Source organism: Corvus kubaryi, unplaced genomic scaffold, assembly GCF_017639235.1.
Source record: "Corvus kubaryi isolate FWS band 111438036 unplaced genomic scaffold, C.kubaryi_AGA036_p1.0 78, whole genome shotgun sequence".
Taxonomy (NCBI): domain Eukaryota; kingdom Metazoa; phylum Chordata; class Aves; order Passeriformes; family Corvidae; genus Corvus; species Corvus kubaryi.
The window spans coordinates 8,054,321-8,071,967 of record NW_024582065.1 but is presented as its reverse complement, the minus strand read 5'-3'; the positions used below and the strand labels follow the sequence as shown (position 1 = coordinate 8,071,967).

At 50.7% G+C, this 17,647-nt stretch overlaps 1 protein-coding gene across 1 annotated transcript in view; it reads left to right on the top strand.

Annotated features, from left to right (window-relative positions):
• Window positions 1-2,311: 2,311 nt before the first annotated feature.
• GPSM1 (G protein signaling modulator 1) overlaps window positions 2,312-17,647 on the top strand; it is a 66,871-nt gene continuing 51,535 nt past the window's right edge. The window contains exon 1 of the mRNA XM_042052646.1: window positions 2,312-2,425. Coding sequence (XP_041908580.1) covers window positions 2,367-2,425 — 59 coding nt within the window. The 5' untranslated portion in view covers window positions 2,312-2,366. The remainder of the gene's footprint in view (window positions 2,426-17,647) is intronic.

The following is a 17,647-nucleotide window of genomic DNA, read 5'->3' as shown; positions in this document are numbered from 1 at the left end:
TTCAGGATCCACTCCTCCTTTTTTCCATTCTGCAGCAGCCCTTTTAATGTCTAAAGATTCCAGCTCCACTTCTTGATGTTATCTGCACTGAACAAATCAATTCTCATACCTTTCTCTGGTAGGTCACACTTGTCACATTCATCTGGAGCCTCTCTAATTGCTCCAGGTCCTTCCCAACACACGACATGATGTGCACATGGTTCACCAGAGGATTTAGTGGTATTTCTGAAGTACTGGGGTTTCTTTCTCTCTGTACTCTTATAATTTTCCTGTTTCATTGCAGCTGAGCAATGGATCTGAGTTGTGGCTGAGGTCCAAATCCTTGCAGGGAGCTTCTTGGCATGAACATGGAGGGTTAACCAAACCCAACCACACAGAAAAGTAATTGAATTATTTCATCTAATGAATTCAAATCTATTGTGACCTATCTGCCACTTGTACAAGAAGAAAGAGAAGCCGAGTTTGTCAGATGATAAATTATCCATTGCAAATTCATGAGTTTGAAGGCCAGAGGGGACCATTATGCTCATCTCAGTCTGACCTCCTGCACAACCCAGGCCCTGGAATTTGACCTAGCGATTCCTGTGTCATTACCGTGTGGGTGACCCGCTTGCCCAGAGCCCTGTGGAACACCATAGATCTGGCTGCAGCCCAAACTGGAAGCTGGCCTCCTCCCTCCTTTCCCTTGCTCTCCTTTCCAGCATTGTTTCTCTGAAGGGCAATTCCTCCGTCTTCCCACACTCGCTGAATGCCAGCCCAGCGCTGGGGCCCAGCTCAGCTCGGCATCCTCAGTGCCTGGGGCTGAGGAAGGGCTGCAGCAGCAGCAGCACAAGCTGGGTTCCATCTTTTGCACTAATGTCGTTGTCCGGAAGAGGGGAGAGGGATGGACAAATACCCCCTCTGAAGCACCAAAATCTCTCAGGGCTGAACAGGCCCATGTTTCCATGGCTTGTGAAAAGCTGCTCTGCACCAGGATGTTTGCTGCTTTCTGTGAAACCACAAACCTGGGTGAAAACTGGCTGATGTGAGGCACAGAGTTCCAGCCTGGTTTTTCCAGTGGGGGTTCTGTGGCAGGTTACTCAGGAGTGCAGAGGGATTTTTTTTTTTTTTTTTTTTTTTTTGGATAATAAGGCACTCAGGACAGCACCACACCTCCCTGGGTGAGGAGACAGCTCTCACCAGGATGGTTTCAGCTTTCTCTGCTGTGGCTTATCTACAGAATTGAGACTAATCCTAAGATGAGACACAGACGCAGGTTTGTTTATGGGTTTTTGTTTCGAATTTAAATGCCCAATCAATTAGTTATTGGGAAAGAGGCTTTTGTGGTTTGCTAGTGGGGTGTTATTGATGATCTTTCCTGAGCAGGATCTGAGTTTACTCCTGATTGGTGTTTTGAGCAGGTCCCCAGGGTGAAACAGTCCAGTAAATAGGCATAGCTCTGGATTCCCTCCGACCACAGCGTTCTGTGTGTGCAGAGCAAGCTGCTGGAAGCCAGGGAAAGCCACAGTTCGTAGCTGTGCTTCTTTGGGGGGAGGGGTCTGTGATGATAATGACGTTTAATTTGCTGTTGCTGGGTAAGTGGCCCTAACTTTCAGACAGGTTTCTGCTGAGTGACCAACTCCCTAACTTTTCCAGGAGCATTTCAAGCCTTGGAGAACAGAGGGAGCTGGACGCAGTGTTTGAAGATGATCTGCATCCATGTCTGGGTGGAAATAAATATTTAAGGCCCCAAGGTTCAACAGGACATAGTTAACTGAAAGAAGCTGCTGTGGGCTGGAAGGAAAATCCCTTTTCCTGGTGGATTCCTCACTACCAAAGAGAGCAGCCAGACTTTGCTCTGCAGCTCAGTCTGCTTGTGGTACAGCCCTGCTGACCCAGCACAGCAAATGCAGCCCTGCCAGGTCCTGCCTGTTCCCTGCTGCTCGCCCTGGCTGCCTCCAGGTGCAGACACTTTCGAAGACAAAAGGGCTTTGGCCAAGCCAAACCCGAGACTCATTATGGTTTTCAACAGCTCCACCTGGTCAGAAATCAGCGATGCTGCTCCGCTTTCCCTCGGCGATACCGCTCAGGTGTGGTGCCCGCACCTCCCTGCGTGTCTGGGGCCGCTCCCAGGTGAGCGCTGAGGCGCTACCGGGGGCACGGGGGCTGTGCCGCCCGCGGTGCTGCCGTGCCCGGAGCCGCGCTCCTCGTCCCGCGGCGGGACCCGCCGAGCCGAGCCGAGCCGTGCCGGGCGGGCGGGAGGGAGGGAGGCCGGCCGGGTGACATCAGCCGGAGGAGGGGCCTGCCCGCGAGTTTCTTTGCTCGGTGCATCACTTCCCGGCGCTGCCATACTCCGCTGCCCGCTCCCCGCCGCGGGGCCGGCGCCCATGGCGAGCCCGCCTGGCGGGGACAGCCCGGGCTCGGCCGCCCGACGCTTCCACTCCAGGTGAGCGGGGCCGGGGACAGCCCGGTCGCTGGGGACAGCCCGGCCCCGCAGCTCTGCCCATCAGCGAGCCTGCGGAGCCCCGGGGACAGCCCGGTCCCTGGGGACAGCCCGGCCCCGCAGCTGCGCCCGTGCCCGAGCCCCGGGAGCGCAGCGGGGTCGCCGCGGAGGGAGGGAGCGCTCAGCCCTGGGAAGCGAGGAGCTGTTGCACGGGTGGGGATCCGGCCGGAGTAGAGTGAGAGGAGCCGGGAAGGACGCGGCGCTCCCTCCTTGGGGCAGCTCCCGCTCGTGGGTGGTGGGAGCTGGCGGTGCTCCGGTGGGATCCTTGGCACGGGAGCGAGCGGCTGCTCTGCTGAGGAGGGTGATGCTGAAAGCTGCTCGGCGCTGGGCAATCGCATGGGAGGCTCCTAATCGCACTGCAGAGACTTCGAGTCTCAGCTTTAAAACTGGGCGCTACAGAAATTCACACAGGGCTGGAAGAAAAAAAAACAGCTCTAGGCTGTTTGGCGTTCGTGGCAATGCCGTATCTTGCCCATTCTCTCGGTTTAGATCAAAAATGGAAAAGACTTAAGCCCAAAGAAGACTAAATGAGTCACTTTGAGGCCTTACAGCATTGTTCATGCTGTTCACCATCGTTGTGTTTTATCTCTCCTCTAGCAGTCTGAAGTGGAGGTGCTGCAGTAGCTGGACTAGAGGGCTGAAAGAGCCCAAGCATGCTTGAAGTGTATGGGATACAGTAGCTTTTCATCATTCTCTTTGCAGGCTCTGCAATAATTAGTGCAGCAGCTAGTGGGTTGTCTGCTTTAATGAGTGTTGGTTCGTTAGGGCAGCAGGTGTTTCTCGGTTATGTTGTATTGTAGAGCAACTCCAGGGAAAAAGGAGGAAGCAGAGTTAAAATCATTGCTCTGCCTACTCTGGGGGAGCTAGAGCTGTGGAGAAACCTGCTGGATTTTAACCAAACTTGGGCTTTTTCTTTCTTTCTTCTTGTTTTTCTTGGAAACTTTTTGGGGATGAAATTTTGGTCACTTTTGCAAAGGAAGTTTTTATGGGAAGCTGCTTATGACAAATGTGTGCCTGCACATGAACACTGCTCCCAGCTGCTGGTGAAGAGAGAACAGAAGAGAAATGGGAAGCATTTCTCCTGTGGCTTATCTGGATGGCTCTGGCAGGGCATGTGGTTTTAAAAGTCTCTGTTGTGCCTTATAGGCCTTGAAAGCAGGTGCTGGTGGAGCCTGTGTCCCCACTGCTCTGTGAGATAAGTGGTAAATTAGTTTCTTCCTTAGCTTCACTTGTGTTGCAGTGCAGAAACTTCAGGGTGAATTCAGTGCCTCTCTCTGGTGTCATGGGTGGAACCTCAGGTGATTGTTTGGGTGGTAAAGCTGTAGTAACTGGTACCAAAAGCTTAATATGTGGGGTTTGGTTTTTTTTGCTTGGGAGCATTAATTGAGGTGTAAGACCTGCAGAAGGTACCTGTGCAGGCAGGGAGTGCCAGAGCCCTTATCTGGGGAGCTGGGGGAGGTATTTTCCTTCTAGGAAACGGGGATGGGTGGGGAGAAGTGTGCCAAAAATGAAAGTGTTTATTAATTTTATTACACCCCTTAGTGGTTCCCTAAATTCAACCCCTCCTAAACAAAGGCACGTGCTCTGTTGTGCTGGCAGCAAATAATCTGTGTGCTGACTGGGCCAAACATCTCTAGTTACAGAGACTGAAGTTAAATCTCTTGCTACAGCAGTCACATGCCACAAAACCGGGGTGTTTCTGTCCCTGGGCAGCTCTGTACATCTCCCCTGCTCACCTTTCCGATGCCATTTGCTACACAGGACTGTCAAGTATCCAGGAGAACTTGTTGGAAGTCCAGGGCTTTGGAAGCTGGGACTCTGCAGGGCTGGTGTGTCTGTGGGGGTCAGCTCCTGGTGTTGGGTATGGGGTCACTGCTGGGGGCTTGTTGGAATTGTCCAGTTCTGTGATTGTGCTCCTCAAACTCAAGTTGACTGAGTTCTGTGTGAGCCTGAGTTACTGCTTTACCTTCCATGAGGTTTTGGGCTGGTGCTAATTGAAGTGCATTAGTTCAGCTGTGTGTAGCCTCTGAGGACTTGTTGCAGAATAGGGGTTGTAGGAGCTGTGCAATACCTGCTGGCAGCAGGTGTCCTGCTCTTTCCCACTGCTGCAGGTGCTCTAACTTGCCTTTTTGTGCTGGCTGGCTGATCCTGAATGTGTAGGAAGCATCAAATCCATCAAATGGTTCCCCTGGACTCTGGAGAGTGACAAGCTCGTGCTTGGGACAAGTCCACCAGCATCCAGAGAGCTCCCCTGGATTTGGGCCCTTGCTTTTAAAAGGCCACTCTGGAGATGTCTGGGTCTGGGAGGGAGACATGGACATGTCCTGGGGAAACCATCACTGTACTGCACTGACATCGTGGAGATGTTATTGATCTCAGAAAGAACGTTAGGTAATGCTGCAGTCAGCCCAGAAATGCATTAATCTGGCCTGAGAACGCCGATAAAAGCACACCTTGTTCCTCCCTCTCCCTTCCCTTGCTCTCTGTTCTCCTGCAGTCTCTGTTTTCCAAAGCACTGTTGGCTTTTGTGATGTTTACAAACTTTTCTTGATTGTGTCACAAACAGTCCCCATCTCACTCATTAGTGTCACCACGGTGAGGACCTGACCTGCATGAGCATCGGGCAATTAGAGAGAGCTCTGAGCACCGCAGAGCTCTGAGAGAGGAGGCTCCTTCTTCCTGTTCTGGTGGGAAAACTGGGATGGAAAAATTGTTGGCCTTCTGACACAGAAGGCAGCGAGAGAGGGCACAACTCAGCGTGGTGGTTGAGGCGGAGTAAACTGATGTTTGCAAAGCAAACTGGGGAGAAAAATCTGCTGCTGGGGTGAACCTGTGTCTGGAATCATTGCTGTTTGTTTTGTGTGTATCCAGGGGGTAACAATACCGTGGAATTCTTTGATATTTTCCCTAGTTCTTGTAAACTTGCACAACTTTTAAATCTGGACTTTATATAAGGCTGGCAGCTATTTTCTTTCCACGAGGTGGTGGTTAATTGTATCTGCCTGAGGTGAAAATTAGCACCAGCAGCAGTGCTGGGTTTGGAAAAGGGCAATCAGCTTCCTCTGTGGGATTGGGAAAGGGCTCAGGTGCACTACCAGAAAGCTGGGAATGACCATTTGGTCTCTGTTTACTCTGTAGATTAAACTTGAAATTGCTTGATTATTACCTTTGTGAATGCTGGTTCAGAGGTTTCTGAAAGATTCTGATTTTTCTTCTGTAGGCCCCTGCACTCAGTCTCCACCAGGCAGAAGGATGTGTAAAACAGGACAAACATTTCTAAAATAGCTGTGCTGCATAATAGGTGGCCTGAGCAGAAATTATATGATAGCTTAGCAGGCAGGGTTGGCTTTGTAGATGTCTGTTTTGGGATGTTTTGAACAACTCACTTGTACTTTCAGCTCTGGTGAGTCGTGTGGTCATCGCAGTGTGGAGCCAAGCAGGACACTGAGTGTCTGCCACAGCAGGGAGAGGGATCCTTGTGGGCAGACCTGGGATTGGCACTTGGTGCTTTGCAGCAGGATTTTGGGCATCCATTCTGATCCTGCTTTGCCTCTGCCCTGTAGGTGCTGCTGCAATACAAACAGTTCTTGTCCTCAGGGCGTTAACTGGAGCCTGTGCACATGGAAATGGAGCTGAGGTGATGCCCTGCCTTCTCCCTGTGCTGACTTGCACTTCACTGATTCAAGTTCTGCTTGTTGTGCCTCTCCTGGGGTGAGAGCAGTCCCTCTGGATGCTTTTTCCTGAAACCCTGTGCCCTGTACGGGGGTGTTTGTGCCAAGCAGACGAGAAAGAGAACGTTGTGCCTTGGCCACGTGTTTGTGGTTGTTCAGAGTTTGTCTCTGAGTCAACTGAAGTCAAATCAGTTTGTGACTCATGTGTGGCCTGAGGATGCCCCTCAAAGCCAGTTCCCTGCCAGATGAAGTTAATAATCACACCAGAGCTGGGTCTGGAAGCAGCTGTGACCCTTCCCACCTGGAATGTTGGCTGTGAGGCAGGAGCCAGCTGTGCTACCCAGAGCTCCGTGCCCAGCTGCTGAGGTGCCTTTTGCTACCTGTTGCTTTGGTCACTGGATGCTTCCCTCCTGGGAAAGTGTCTCCAAGAGCTTGCAGCCAGCAGGAGAGGAGGGACACTGGAAAGAGTTCCTGTAGGCAGGAGATTTGTGTTTGGATCATGGTGACTGGGTGCAGCAATTTTGTTCACTCCATGGGTGCTGGGTCCTGTTCTGGCTCCAGGTCCTGTCAGAGCTTTGGCTGATACCTGCAGCATGAGCTGCTTATGCCAGAGGCAAATCTTGTGTGTGATTAATTTCTGTTTTCCTGGAGGATGTGACCAATTAGGGATCTGCTGCCCCTTAGTTCCAAAGTTAGTGCCTGTTACACCAAAGGATGAAAACGTGTTATGAAAGCTGAGAAATGGAGTTGTTATAGAAGAGTGATTTTTAAAATCCTTTTTGGCTCTTCCTCTCTTGAGCCAAATGCATCTGGACCATGACCACTGTGGTGATAGGAGAACAGGAGCAGGCTGCACAGCTCTGTTGGCATTTGCCTCTTCCAGCTCAGTGATGAGTGTCCCAGCCATTGGATTTTTTCCTGATGTATTACATAAACCACAGGGGAAAGCCTTGCCTTGGTGGTGCCTTGAGGATGAGCAAAGCCATAGCCAGGAGCAGAAAGGCTTAAAATTGGATGTGCTGGTAAAAGTCTGGGGAATCAGCTTCTCCCCTCACTGATCCAGGCCTCAGGCTTGGAGGGAGCATCTGTGGGAGGCAGATAGGAAGGGATTTCTTATGGACTGGCAGTGATAGAGTGGCTTAGTTTGTTAAAGGAAGCTCATCAGGATGGAAGATCCTGCCTGGATTCAAACCTGTGGACTCTGTGTGTGTTCCCATTAAAGCAGGAGCTCTCCAGGTGTGCCCTGAGGGGTGACATTCCCACCTCTGGTTCTCTGTGCTTGGAGCTGGAGCGAGGGCAGGGGGTGGCAGTGCTGGCGTGGGGCACGGGAGCCCTGCAGGACCACCCTGCCCAGCCCCGCTCATCCTGCCCTGAGTGGATCTGGGGTGACCCTGGCCTGTGTCCTGGATCACCTGCACAGCCACAGACTTCCTAGATGTGGCTCCCTTCATCTGTGCTGTTCTAACACATGCCCAGGACATGACTTTGGCACTGCTGTCTTTACTTTGAGCTCTCCACAGAGCAAATGCTGCTCTATCTCAAGCCTCATCTCCCCAGCTCTCACATTCCTGCTTTCCTCTCTGCTCTCTCTTGCCTCCTCTCCAGCAGATCAGGAATCATTCTGTTACTGGAGAACATGAACTGTATTTTTGTTGTGGCATGTTGATTTCTTGCTGTCTCATATTTTTGCTCTCAAGGTGATGTCCAAACTTGCATTCAGACTTGCTTGAAGAAGAACAGGTTTGAACTCTGTCAGGTCTTACACTGCAAGAAGCCACAAGCAGCAACTTTCTGAAAGTGGAGAGATGGATTTTGCTAAACTCTGGATGCTCTTCTGCTTTAAGAGCAATTTTATCTCCAAATTGCCCTCAGGTGTATCCAGTGCTGTGTCCCATCCCAGTCCTGCTCTCTGTGCCCCTTTGATCAGCCAGCCCAGCTTCAAGAATTCCGCTTCCCAGTTATAAAATCCTTTGCCAACCAAAGCCATGAAACCCAAATTCCTCCTGATCTGGGCACACAGGCTGAGTATCCCAACCACAAAGTGAATTCTGGGCCTGGGCTATTTATATTGTCAGTGGGAAAGCTTTTCATTGACTGAGCTGTTCCCTCCCTAAAGATACTTTTAATTAAGTGTTAGTCAACAGATCTGACTTTCTAATTGGCTTAGATTTAACTGGTATAAATGGGGTTTATTTTTTTTTCCACTGAAAGCTGAAGAAAGTAGGAGTAATTTTGTTGGAAGGCTATTTGCATTCAGAGTCATGTCCATCTGTTGTTTAATGTAATAAGCTGATAGACTGAAATAAAAAAGCCAAAAAAACACCCCACAGCCAGAAAGTCAACATCCCTGCCAGTGCTTGGTGAGGAGAAGGGGAAAGGGACACGGCTGCCTCTGCTTTGGAGCTCTCTAAACAATGCCCAGCAATGTTATGCAACTGCCTAGGGAAGGAAGTGAAAAATTATCATTACAGTGCAGTTTCAAGGGCAATATTAAATGAGCAATTTGCAGCACAGCCCTGTACTTAAGTGCCTTAACTCACTTCTCCTGAGATAAAATTAACAGGGCTGCTTAAGGACAATAGCCATGACCTCTGTTCCCATCAGGCAAGGGGGAAAGACAGGCTCTTCTTACAACTGAATCGGAGGCACTGGACTGAGAGCCTTACATTACCAGTGTAATGGCCTGGTCCTGCAAGTGCCTGATGGATCCCTGCCCCACTGAAGCCTGGAAAAGGGGTGACAAGCATCTGCTGAAGCACTCATTTATACCTGCTCTTCCTTATTTCAGTGGAAGGGATAAAAAGACCTTCTGCAAGGCCCTGGACCCTGGAGCAGCAACAAAACCCTGAATTAATGACTTGGAAAGCAGTGCTGCTGTCTGTTCAGTATTTTCAGAGTAGGTGTAAACAGCTTAAAAGTCTTCTCCTCCCATTTTACTTCTAGCAAGAGGATTTTGCCCAAGAATGCCAGGCGCTGGAACCACAGGTGTTTTCTTTCTGACTCTGAGATTAGGCAGGATCTGTCTAAAGAAGCTTCACCTTCTGCTGTGAATCAGTAACTGTGCAGCTGCCACCCCTGGAGGGATTTTTGAAAGAGGAATATTGGATTGTCTTGGCTCCCCTCAAGCTTTTCTGTTACCCTTTGCTCTTACACCCTCTGGAGCTGCCAGAGGGGCTCTTCACTGGGAGTTTGGGGCTAACGCAGGAGAAAGATCAAGGAAAGGGATTTAAATGGGGAAAACACTAATGCCATAAGTCAGTGTAAGAGCTATTTCATGTTCCACCTGGGAGCAGGTGTTTTTTCTTGGAAGCTGCTTTTAAAAATGCATGGGTAGTACTGGGAGCTGTCATTTCTGTCTGCAGCTGCCTCTGAGCAGTGCAGGGTGACTGCTGGAGGCACCTCTGAGCACACGGGGTGTGACAGGGCTCCTTTCCTGCCCTGGGGATCCTGGTTCCCTCACATTCTCTGGCTGCCAGGGAGCAGAGATGGCTCCTGAGAAAGGGAGCCCTTTCCTGGGTGTTGTGGATGCAGCTCCGGCTGCTGATTCACGGTGGGACCTGGGACAGATTCCTGGATTTGCAGCCTCTCCCTGCTGAGCCTGGGAGGATTGGCTTCTGCTGTAGGAGTGCAGCAGACTGAGCACAAGGAGATCAGCTTTGCCACAGGGCAACACAGATAATTAATAGTTGCGCTGAGCTTCCCAGGGGAAGCTCCACCCGGCTGCTGGGACAGTGGGTCCATGGGTGCTGGAGTTTCTCCGTGCCTTGATTAAGAGAGCTGCACAAATGTGTATTTGCAGGTAGAACAGAGGGGTTTGTTGTACCAAATGGATTCCCAGTTCTGGTTCCAGGACTTTCTTGGCACTCCTGTGATTTTGCAGAGCACTGGGCTGTATTTGCTTTGGGGTGGGTGTCACAGCAGGTACCAACTGAGTGTTCACCTGTACCTGGTGGTACCTCCCTGGGCACTTTGGTGTGAATTGCTGTGTTTTCCTGAGCTCTGGAGCAGCTTCAGCCCAAATTAGCTGCGGGACAAGTTTCTCCTGTGATCCATGCTGCAGAGTTGAGGTGGCTCTTTGTGCACTCCGTCTGTGGAATATCCATTCGTGTCTGAGGAGAGCTGGAAATGCAGATTAATATTCATCTCTCTGGGGCTATTTGTTAATTACTGTTATTCATGGTTTGTATGATGGTGCTGAGTGGATCCTGGCAGGGTTGCATCCGTTCCAGGGTTTCAGAGTGCGTTGGTAAACACCGGTATTTTATTGCAGCCTTTCTGGGAAATATTGTTCCTGTTTTCAAGGGTGGGAAATTGTACAGTCTTCAGGGTGAAAGAGAATAGAGGTGGCAAAACTGGGAGCTGAATGTCCTGACTCCCACTCCTTTCCTTCAGCACTTCCTCACCCACGTCAGAGTGAGGGTAATTGTGCCAATTGTGAATTGGAGACCTTGGCTTCGTCCTTTACCGAGCCCTGCTGGGCAGTACAGCACTGGTGTCACACGAAATTACAGTGGCTCTGCTGTTCTAACAGGGAGCAGAAAATTGTTGAGGAGGAAGTTACGAGCTGGTGGATTAAATACCAGGCTCTGCCTGTTCACAAGGTGTGATGTGGTGGGAATGCTGCAAACCCCAGGAGAAGGAGCAGCCTGGGTGGCCCTGGGGTCTGGTCCCTGCGAAGAGCCCAGTGCCAGGGACTGGCTTGAAGAAAGCAGAACAGCCCTGAGTGCTCAGGCACCTGTGACTCCACATGTTCCCTGTCTTGCAGGCTTTGAGAAGAGAGCAGGTAATTTAAACAGGGAGAGAGGGACACAGAGCAATGTTCCCTGTCAGAAAATCCTGCAGGTTAAATTGTGTGAGCGAGTGGAGCTGCCCTGCCTTGGGGGTGGTTGTCTTTTGGGGTATGGTGAGAGATGGAGAGAGAAAAGCACGTATCTATTGTTAAAGTCGGGCAGGAAGGATTTGGGATGGGCAGGAGCTGCCAGTGCTTTGAGGAGGGTCCTGTCCTTACTGTCCTTGTGCACTCACAATATCCCAGCTGGTGCTGCAGCAGCAACAGCCCCTTTTTTTAGCAGCTGTCTGCAGAGATTTGTATGGAGGAAATGCTCTGGGGATTGGATCTCGCTGCAAAACACAGAGGCCATCAGATTCAGCTTGTTTATCAGCCAAGCCTTCTGCAGCATGAAGGCAGGAATACAAACCACCAGCGACTAACAAATGAAAATATCGAGCTTCCTAAGCCACGGGTGTTTCTCTTTCCCTCCTGACAAGCAAGCCCTTGTGATTTCCAGCTTGGGAAGCCCACGGGCCAACATCTCATGGCGAGTGAGTGGAGACTTGTATCCATAAAAGCAGCTGAATGTCCTGGAATTGTGATACTCCACGTGTACCTCCAGGCATTTCCTGGCCTCTGAGTTCAGCGGAGTGTCTGAGCTCCTGCATGGATCTAAATAATAAAACATATGAGTTCACTACAATGTGCCCAGAATTTTAAGGCCACAGCCCTTGGCCAGCTCTTGTATGAATTGCTTCCATCAGGGCAGTAATCCAGGAAACTACGAGCACGAACTGCTTGGTTGATGGAATTCTGTGGTTTGGTGCCTTCCTGGGTAAAGCCAGGGGAGAAAGGAAAGCTGCTGTTTTCTCTGTGGTCATCCCTTTCGTGTGCCCCACTGGGAAGGCAGGCAGGGAGTGTTCCAGCAGGTCCCACAGGCTCTGAGGAGATCCTGGTCCATGGGGAGCTTCCACAGTGTGCTCAGGTGTCTGAGGAGTTAATAATGAAATGACTGAAAATACCCACGTTTTCCTCTGCTGTTCTGAAGAAAAGAAGAACTCACTCTGCAAGATGTTCTCGCCAATGAAACCATCCTTTGGCATCAGTGGTTTTGGCAGAAAGTGGTCATCAGCTGTGCCAGTGAGTGACCACTTTGCAGAGGGGACCAGCAGCAGATGTGTCACAGAAGGATGAGGAGTGAGTAGAGAAAACAGCTGTGTTCCCTGCACTGAGCAGAGTGATTCTCCTGTGGTGGAAATCTCTTTCTGCAGGGCCCTGGGTGAGGTTGTCCCCAGCGTGACTCAGGAATTCAGCTCAGGTTTGCTGGAGCAGGGTCAGGCTCTGGCTCTGCTTTGTGGAGCTCCAAGCCCATGTGCTGAGGGCAGAGCTCACCTGGCCAGGGCAGCTGTGTGAGCAGCAGCTTGGGAAGGGAAGGCAGGAGATGCTTTGCAGACCTGGCTCCAGACAGAACTGAGTCACTTGTCGAGGCTGACGCTCTCGGAGCTGGTTGCCTGAGGCTGGCATGGCTCAGACAGAGGAGTGAGAAGGCAGCCATCCAGATACACACAGAGGAGAGAAAAGTAACAGCTCTGAACGTGTGACTGCAATGGAAGTAAAAAAAAAAGCATCCCCAATTAAAGCCATGTGTGTTGGTGGATGTAACTGCTCCTGGAAGGTTGGTGGAGGCTGTTTGTGCAGCACAAATGCAGCCGCTCCGGAATGCCCTGGATTAGAACAGGCAGGCTCCTCCAGCACACGGAATCTGTGTGGAAACAGAGCTGTTCCTGCATGACAGCAGCTCCCCCAGCCCACCACCCTTAGGGGTTAAGGTAAGAGCTGTCTTGTCACCTGTCTCCTCCTCCCCTCTGTCCCTGCTCCTGGAGCACATTTTCCAGGCAGCCTGGTGCTGTGCCATGTGTTTGTTTCACTGCTGGATGATGATGATGTCTCTGTGCAGGAGCAGAGGTTTTTCTTTTCCTGCAGACATGCATAATTCAGTTGTCAGGATAAATGGGCTCCCTGGATTTGGGCGTGTGTGTAAGCCTGAAGCTGGATCCTCCCTTCTCTCACCAGTGTGAGGCAGGAGGGGAGCAGGGAATTCTCCCAGTGCTCCAGAGCAGCAGCCTGTGGTCTGTAAACTCGTTGCCATACCTGTGAGGTTGCAAGAAGGATCTAAATTAAACCTAAAATAGGCCTGTGGAGAGGAGCATCCTTGCTGTATTTGGGAAGACTTTTCAAGAAACATGATGTTCATGCAAACTCCTCCCGTGCAAGAACAGGACTGGAGCCCGCTTCACACATAAAGAACACAATCTACGTGACAAACTCTTATCAAACATGTATTTGCTGCTGTTTACACCTGTGATTGCACTGCACTAATGCCACAGTGTCAGAGCCAAACTGATGTGGTGTGTGGGGAGGAGCAGGACTCGCCTCCCTGCGCTTGATTTGCACAGACGTGCGAAGTGTTTCCAGGGAGGATGTTTTCCATGGAGCCACACTGGGACAGAAGCGCTAAAAATCTGGGGAGATGCGGTGGAGGACTCAGTCCCGCAGTGCTGTGGAAGCAGCTTGCAGGATGCTGGAGGGTTCCCTGCAGAGGCAGCACACACCCAGCACAGTGCCAGACAGCAGGGCTGTTCTCTGTGGAGCAGCGAAGCTGAGCGGAATTCTCACCTTGCGCGGAACCGCGTGGCTTCCTGGGAATCCTGCCACGCTCGGGTCTGTGGGCTTGCAGATTAATCTGGTGGCATGCATAGATTTTTCCACAGTGCCACAGAGCACCCAGAAGTACTTTTGGTGCTGCTCTGCTGGATCTGGGTTTGCACATAGGAGCTGCAGGAACAGGTTTAGAGATGCTGGCGAGGGTTGCAGTGGACACCTGGCTGATATTTGAGCTCCTGGGGAGCCTCTTTCCCTATTTTTCAGACAGATGTGGAATGATCTTTACAAAATCCAGAGGGATGCCCTGCAGCTGTGTAACAGCCAGGGAGAAGGGCAGTGTTCTATGTGAGCTCTTGCTCTGTTGGCCAGGGGAACCTTATAAACCAGTGAGTGTCTCTGAGCTGATGCCTGATTTTTGGCACCCCTGGAATTTTCAGGGAGAGCACAACAATGCTTTCAACAGCCCTCTGAGCAGGAGACAGCTGCAGAAAAACAATGTGAAATCAGTGCAGTCTGCTGTGCTGCAGCTTTGCCAACAACAGTCTGTCCTGGTGGCTGGCAGTGCTTCAGCCCTGACAGCTCTGCCCACGGCCCTGTGTGACCTGGGAGAGCCACCTTTGTGAATCCCTCTGGTTTGGGCACACAGGGCTGTAATCACCGAGGGAGGGACTGTCACAGGCTCTCAGTGGTGTGCTCTGGCTTGATTTCACCCTCCTCAAAGGCTTTACCAGATGGTCATTTGAAAAAGAAGTTGCTGCTTGTTTGGATTCATTGGATTTGTCTGGTTCCTGCTATTTGTTCTTCAGTGAGTTCTGCAGGAAGTACAAGGGCCAGGTTCGTGCTGGCTCTGTCACTAAGGTCCCATCCAAACCGTTTTCAGGTGCAAGTGCTGGTGCTGCAGAGCATCCTCAGCGTTCTCTTGGGGAGCTGGGATTGCTCAGCACCTCCCTGGCTCAAAGCCTGCGTGGCTGAGGATCAGGGTGTGAGTTTTCTGATGGATCCCAAAGGCCTCTCTCCCTTGGACTGAAGCACTTGGCCTGGGGCTGACGGAAGCAGATGAGACAGGAAGGGAACAGAACCAAATTGGTTGTAGGTTGCTGTGGAGTCAGTGGAAAAAACTGTGGTGTGAACTTTGTGATGGTTTCCTTTTCTGCTGCATCACGATGACGATCCCATTGCCCTGCCCTGAGCGTGGTCTGTGGTTTGCAGGGGGCTGTGGGCAGGAAAGGCAACACGTGGGGTGTGTGTGCAGCCTCCAGCTGCTGCAGGAGGTTTGGGGTGGGGTGGGACATGGGCAAGAACCTGGGACAGGCAGAGGTGGCTCCTTTGGCTGGCTGGGCTTGGCTGTTCCTGGGGCTTGGCAGCACCTTTTCCATACACAGTTGTTTTCCTGCTGCAAGCCCATGCTCCGAGGCGGGAGCAACTGGCAGGCTGAGAGGAAGGAGAAGTGGGGGCTGCAGCTGGAGGGGTTTGAGGCAGCTTGAACAGAGAATAGACTGGGGCCTGTGGGAAAACAAGCCTTGCTTTCACTTGAGAAGGTTGTGCAGGAAAGGAAACCTCACGCAGCCTGTACAGCTGCCCAGAACAAGTGGGATGATTGTGCTGGTGGCACTTGTGGAGCTGAGCTTGACCCTGCCAGCAGCTGGGGGTGGCAGGACCCTGGGGCAGGAATTGGGGGAGGCTGTGATGTTTTCAGTCAAAGCTGTCTCAGCTCTGGTCCCAAGCTGCTCCCTTGCTGTGTCTGGTTTGTGCTGGCACTGCTGTGTTGGAGCTCCAGTGGGGTCCATGACAACTCATCCCTGGCCCAGGCAGCCCCTTCTCCCATCCCAGCAGCATCCAGGCTGCTCCCATGGGAACTGGCTGAGCCCCCCACTGCGTGTCTGGGGGGCAGCTTTAGAGAAGAGATGTCTGTACATCTCTCATTTGTGGTTCTTCTGAATTTGGAAAGAGCTCCCCAAACTAAGACTTGCCCATTCTCAGTATTAAGTTTGACCTGAATGAGCTGCTCTGTACTGGTGGGTAATAGAAGCTGAATGGCATAAATGAAATGGGTAAGAAATAAATTGGTTGTTTTCATTGTGTGGTTGTTGATCAGGCAGTTACTCGTTTTTCTAATGCATATGGTAATTGTAACCTGCTGTATTCTGCAGTGTGGCTGTTTAAATCACAGTGTATATTTTAGTGAGAGATGTGTTGACCCGATTGCCAAAGGAAGTTTGTAATGAAAAGCCTCTCAGCCTGCATGTCCTCTCCTGCTCTCTGGCTTCTGGAAGTGACTGAAGGAAATAGCACTTCACTGCTGCTGAAACCATCCCCAGAGTGCTGTTTAATGGCAGGGTGATGGATTAACCTCATTAGAGGTGCTAGTGTTGTACAAGAAAGCAAAATGCTCTTGGAAAACTCAGGAAGTTTCCTTCATTGTGCTGAGTTCATTCCAAGTCTCCTCTGTGACAAAACAGGAATGTCTAAAACCCCATCCTGTTGCAGGTGCTGGTTTGCCTGGAGCTCTGCAGGGCACATTTCAGGGGTCAGGTGCTGCAGGAAAGAGACAAACTGCTGGGTTTTGTGTTCCTGGGAAGGAAAGAGCATCCTCAGGCATCAGCATCATGACTCCACTTGTATTTGGCAAGCTGGTGCTCCTGGCCTCTGCATTTATTTCTCTTTTTCTCAGATGGCTGCTGATGGTTGGGTTTATGTCCTGGTGATGAGCTGTGCAAAGAGATTGTGTTCCAGGCTCATTTTGTTCTCACTCTTCTTGAAAGTGAGTTCTCCTGCACAGTTCTCCTTCAGAGAATTTGATCAGTTCATACACTCGGTGGATTCATAATAATATTTTTTTCCTTTGGGAGTTAGAACATGTTTTAATGAATTAATTTTCAAATTGATATCTCCTTAATCATCACTTCCTCAGACCCTGCAAAGTATTTGCATCCTATAATTTAAGTGCTTTGAAACTGGGTATCAAGTGAAACTGTTAACCAGGATGAGATGAAATTCACATTTGCCCCTTAATCTCGTCTGAGCATTTTCAAGTGCTCCAAGTTAATTACATCCATGGTAGTCCTTTGATACTTGAGTAATTTTGGAGCACAATGATTTAAATTTGTGCTCTCTGCCTGGTAGAAATTTCACTCCTCAGCTGACACAGAAAAATTTCCTTGTGTTGTCTGTTCTTTCTGTGGGTCCAGCTGGATTTGTGGGCAGGATTTGGGTCATGGATTCACAATAATTGTTGCCAATGTGTCATTTACTGAGAGCCCAAACCTTCCAGCTGTGGATCAGGTTTCCAGAGGTCAAGAATGTCTTCAGCTCCTGGAGCTGGGGGCACTTCTTTGGGCATCTTCAGTGGTTGTTTAGCATTGTGCTGAGCTGGTGGCACGAGCTGTGTGAGCATCCCTGCCTGGATGGAAGGTGCTGCACCTCATTCCCGAGGGAGCAGCTGCCCTTGGCACTTGTGAGGGAGCCCTGGCAGAGGCTCTGGGAGCCAGGGCTCCTGGGTTCCTTTCCCTTCTCTACAGCTGACTCACAGCAAGGCATAATTTGCCCACAGAGCCTCAGCTGCCTTTTAGAAAAATGGGGTAATTGCTGCCCTCGCACTTCTGCAAAATATTATGGAGTCCTTAGGTTGAAGTTTCTGCACCTACCGACTCGGCATCATAAACTGCTTCACAAAATGCTCTGAAAACAGCAAATAACTCCCATCTGTCCTCTGTTCTCCCATCCCCACAGATCAAAGCCACAGAGGTTGTGTAAGCAGGGGAATGCTGGATGACTTTTGCTTTCCAGCAGGCAGTGGGGAGTTTGAATTTGGATTTCTGACAATGACGCAGCTTGTTGGAGCCATTCTGCATTGAAATGGGGTCCTATTCAGCACTGCTAATAAGAGGGTAAAGGCAGCTAAATACAGCTGTCTTCCTCAGTGTCATTTGGGATTTATTAGCAAATATGCAGTGGAATTGAATCCCTTGTAAGTACTCTGCAGCTAATGGTAGATAGCAATTAGCTGAAATGACTACTGTGGAGCACTCATGCTGCATCAGTGAGGGGACAGGAAACCTG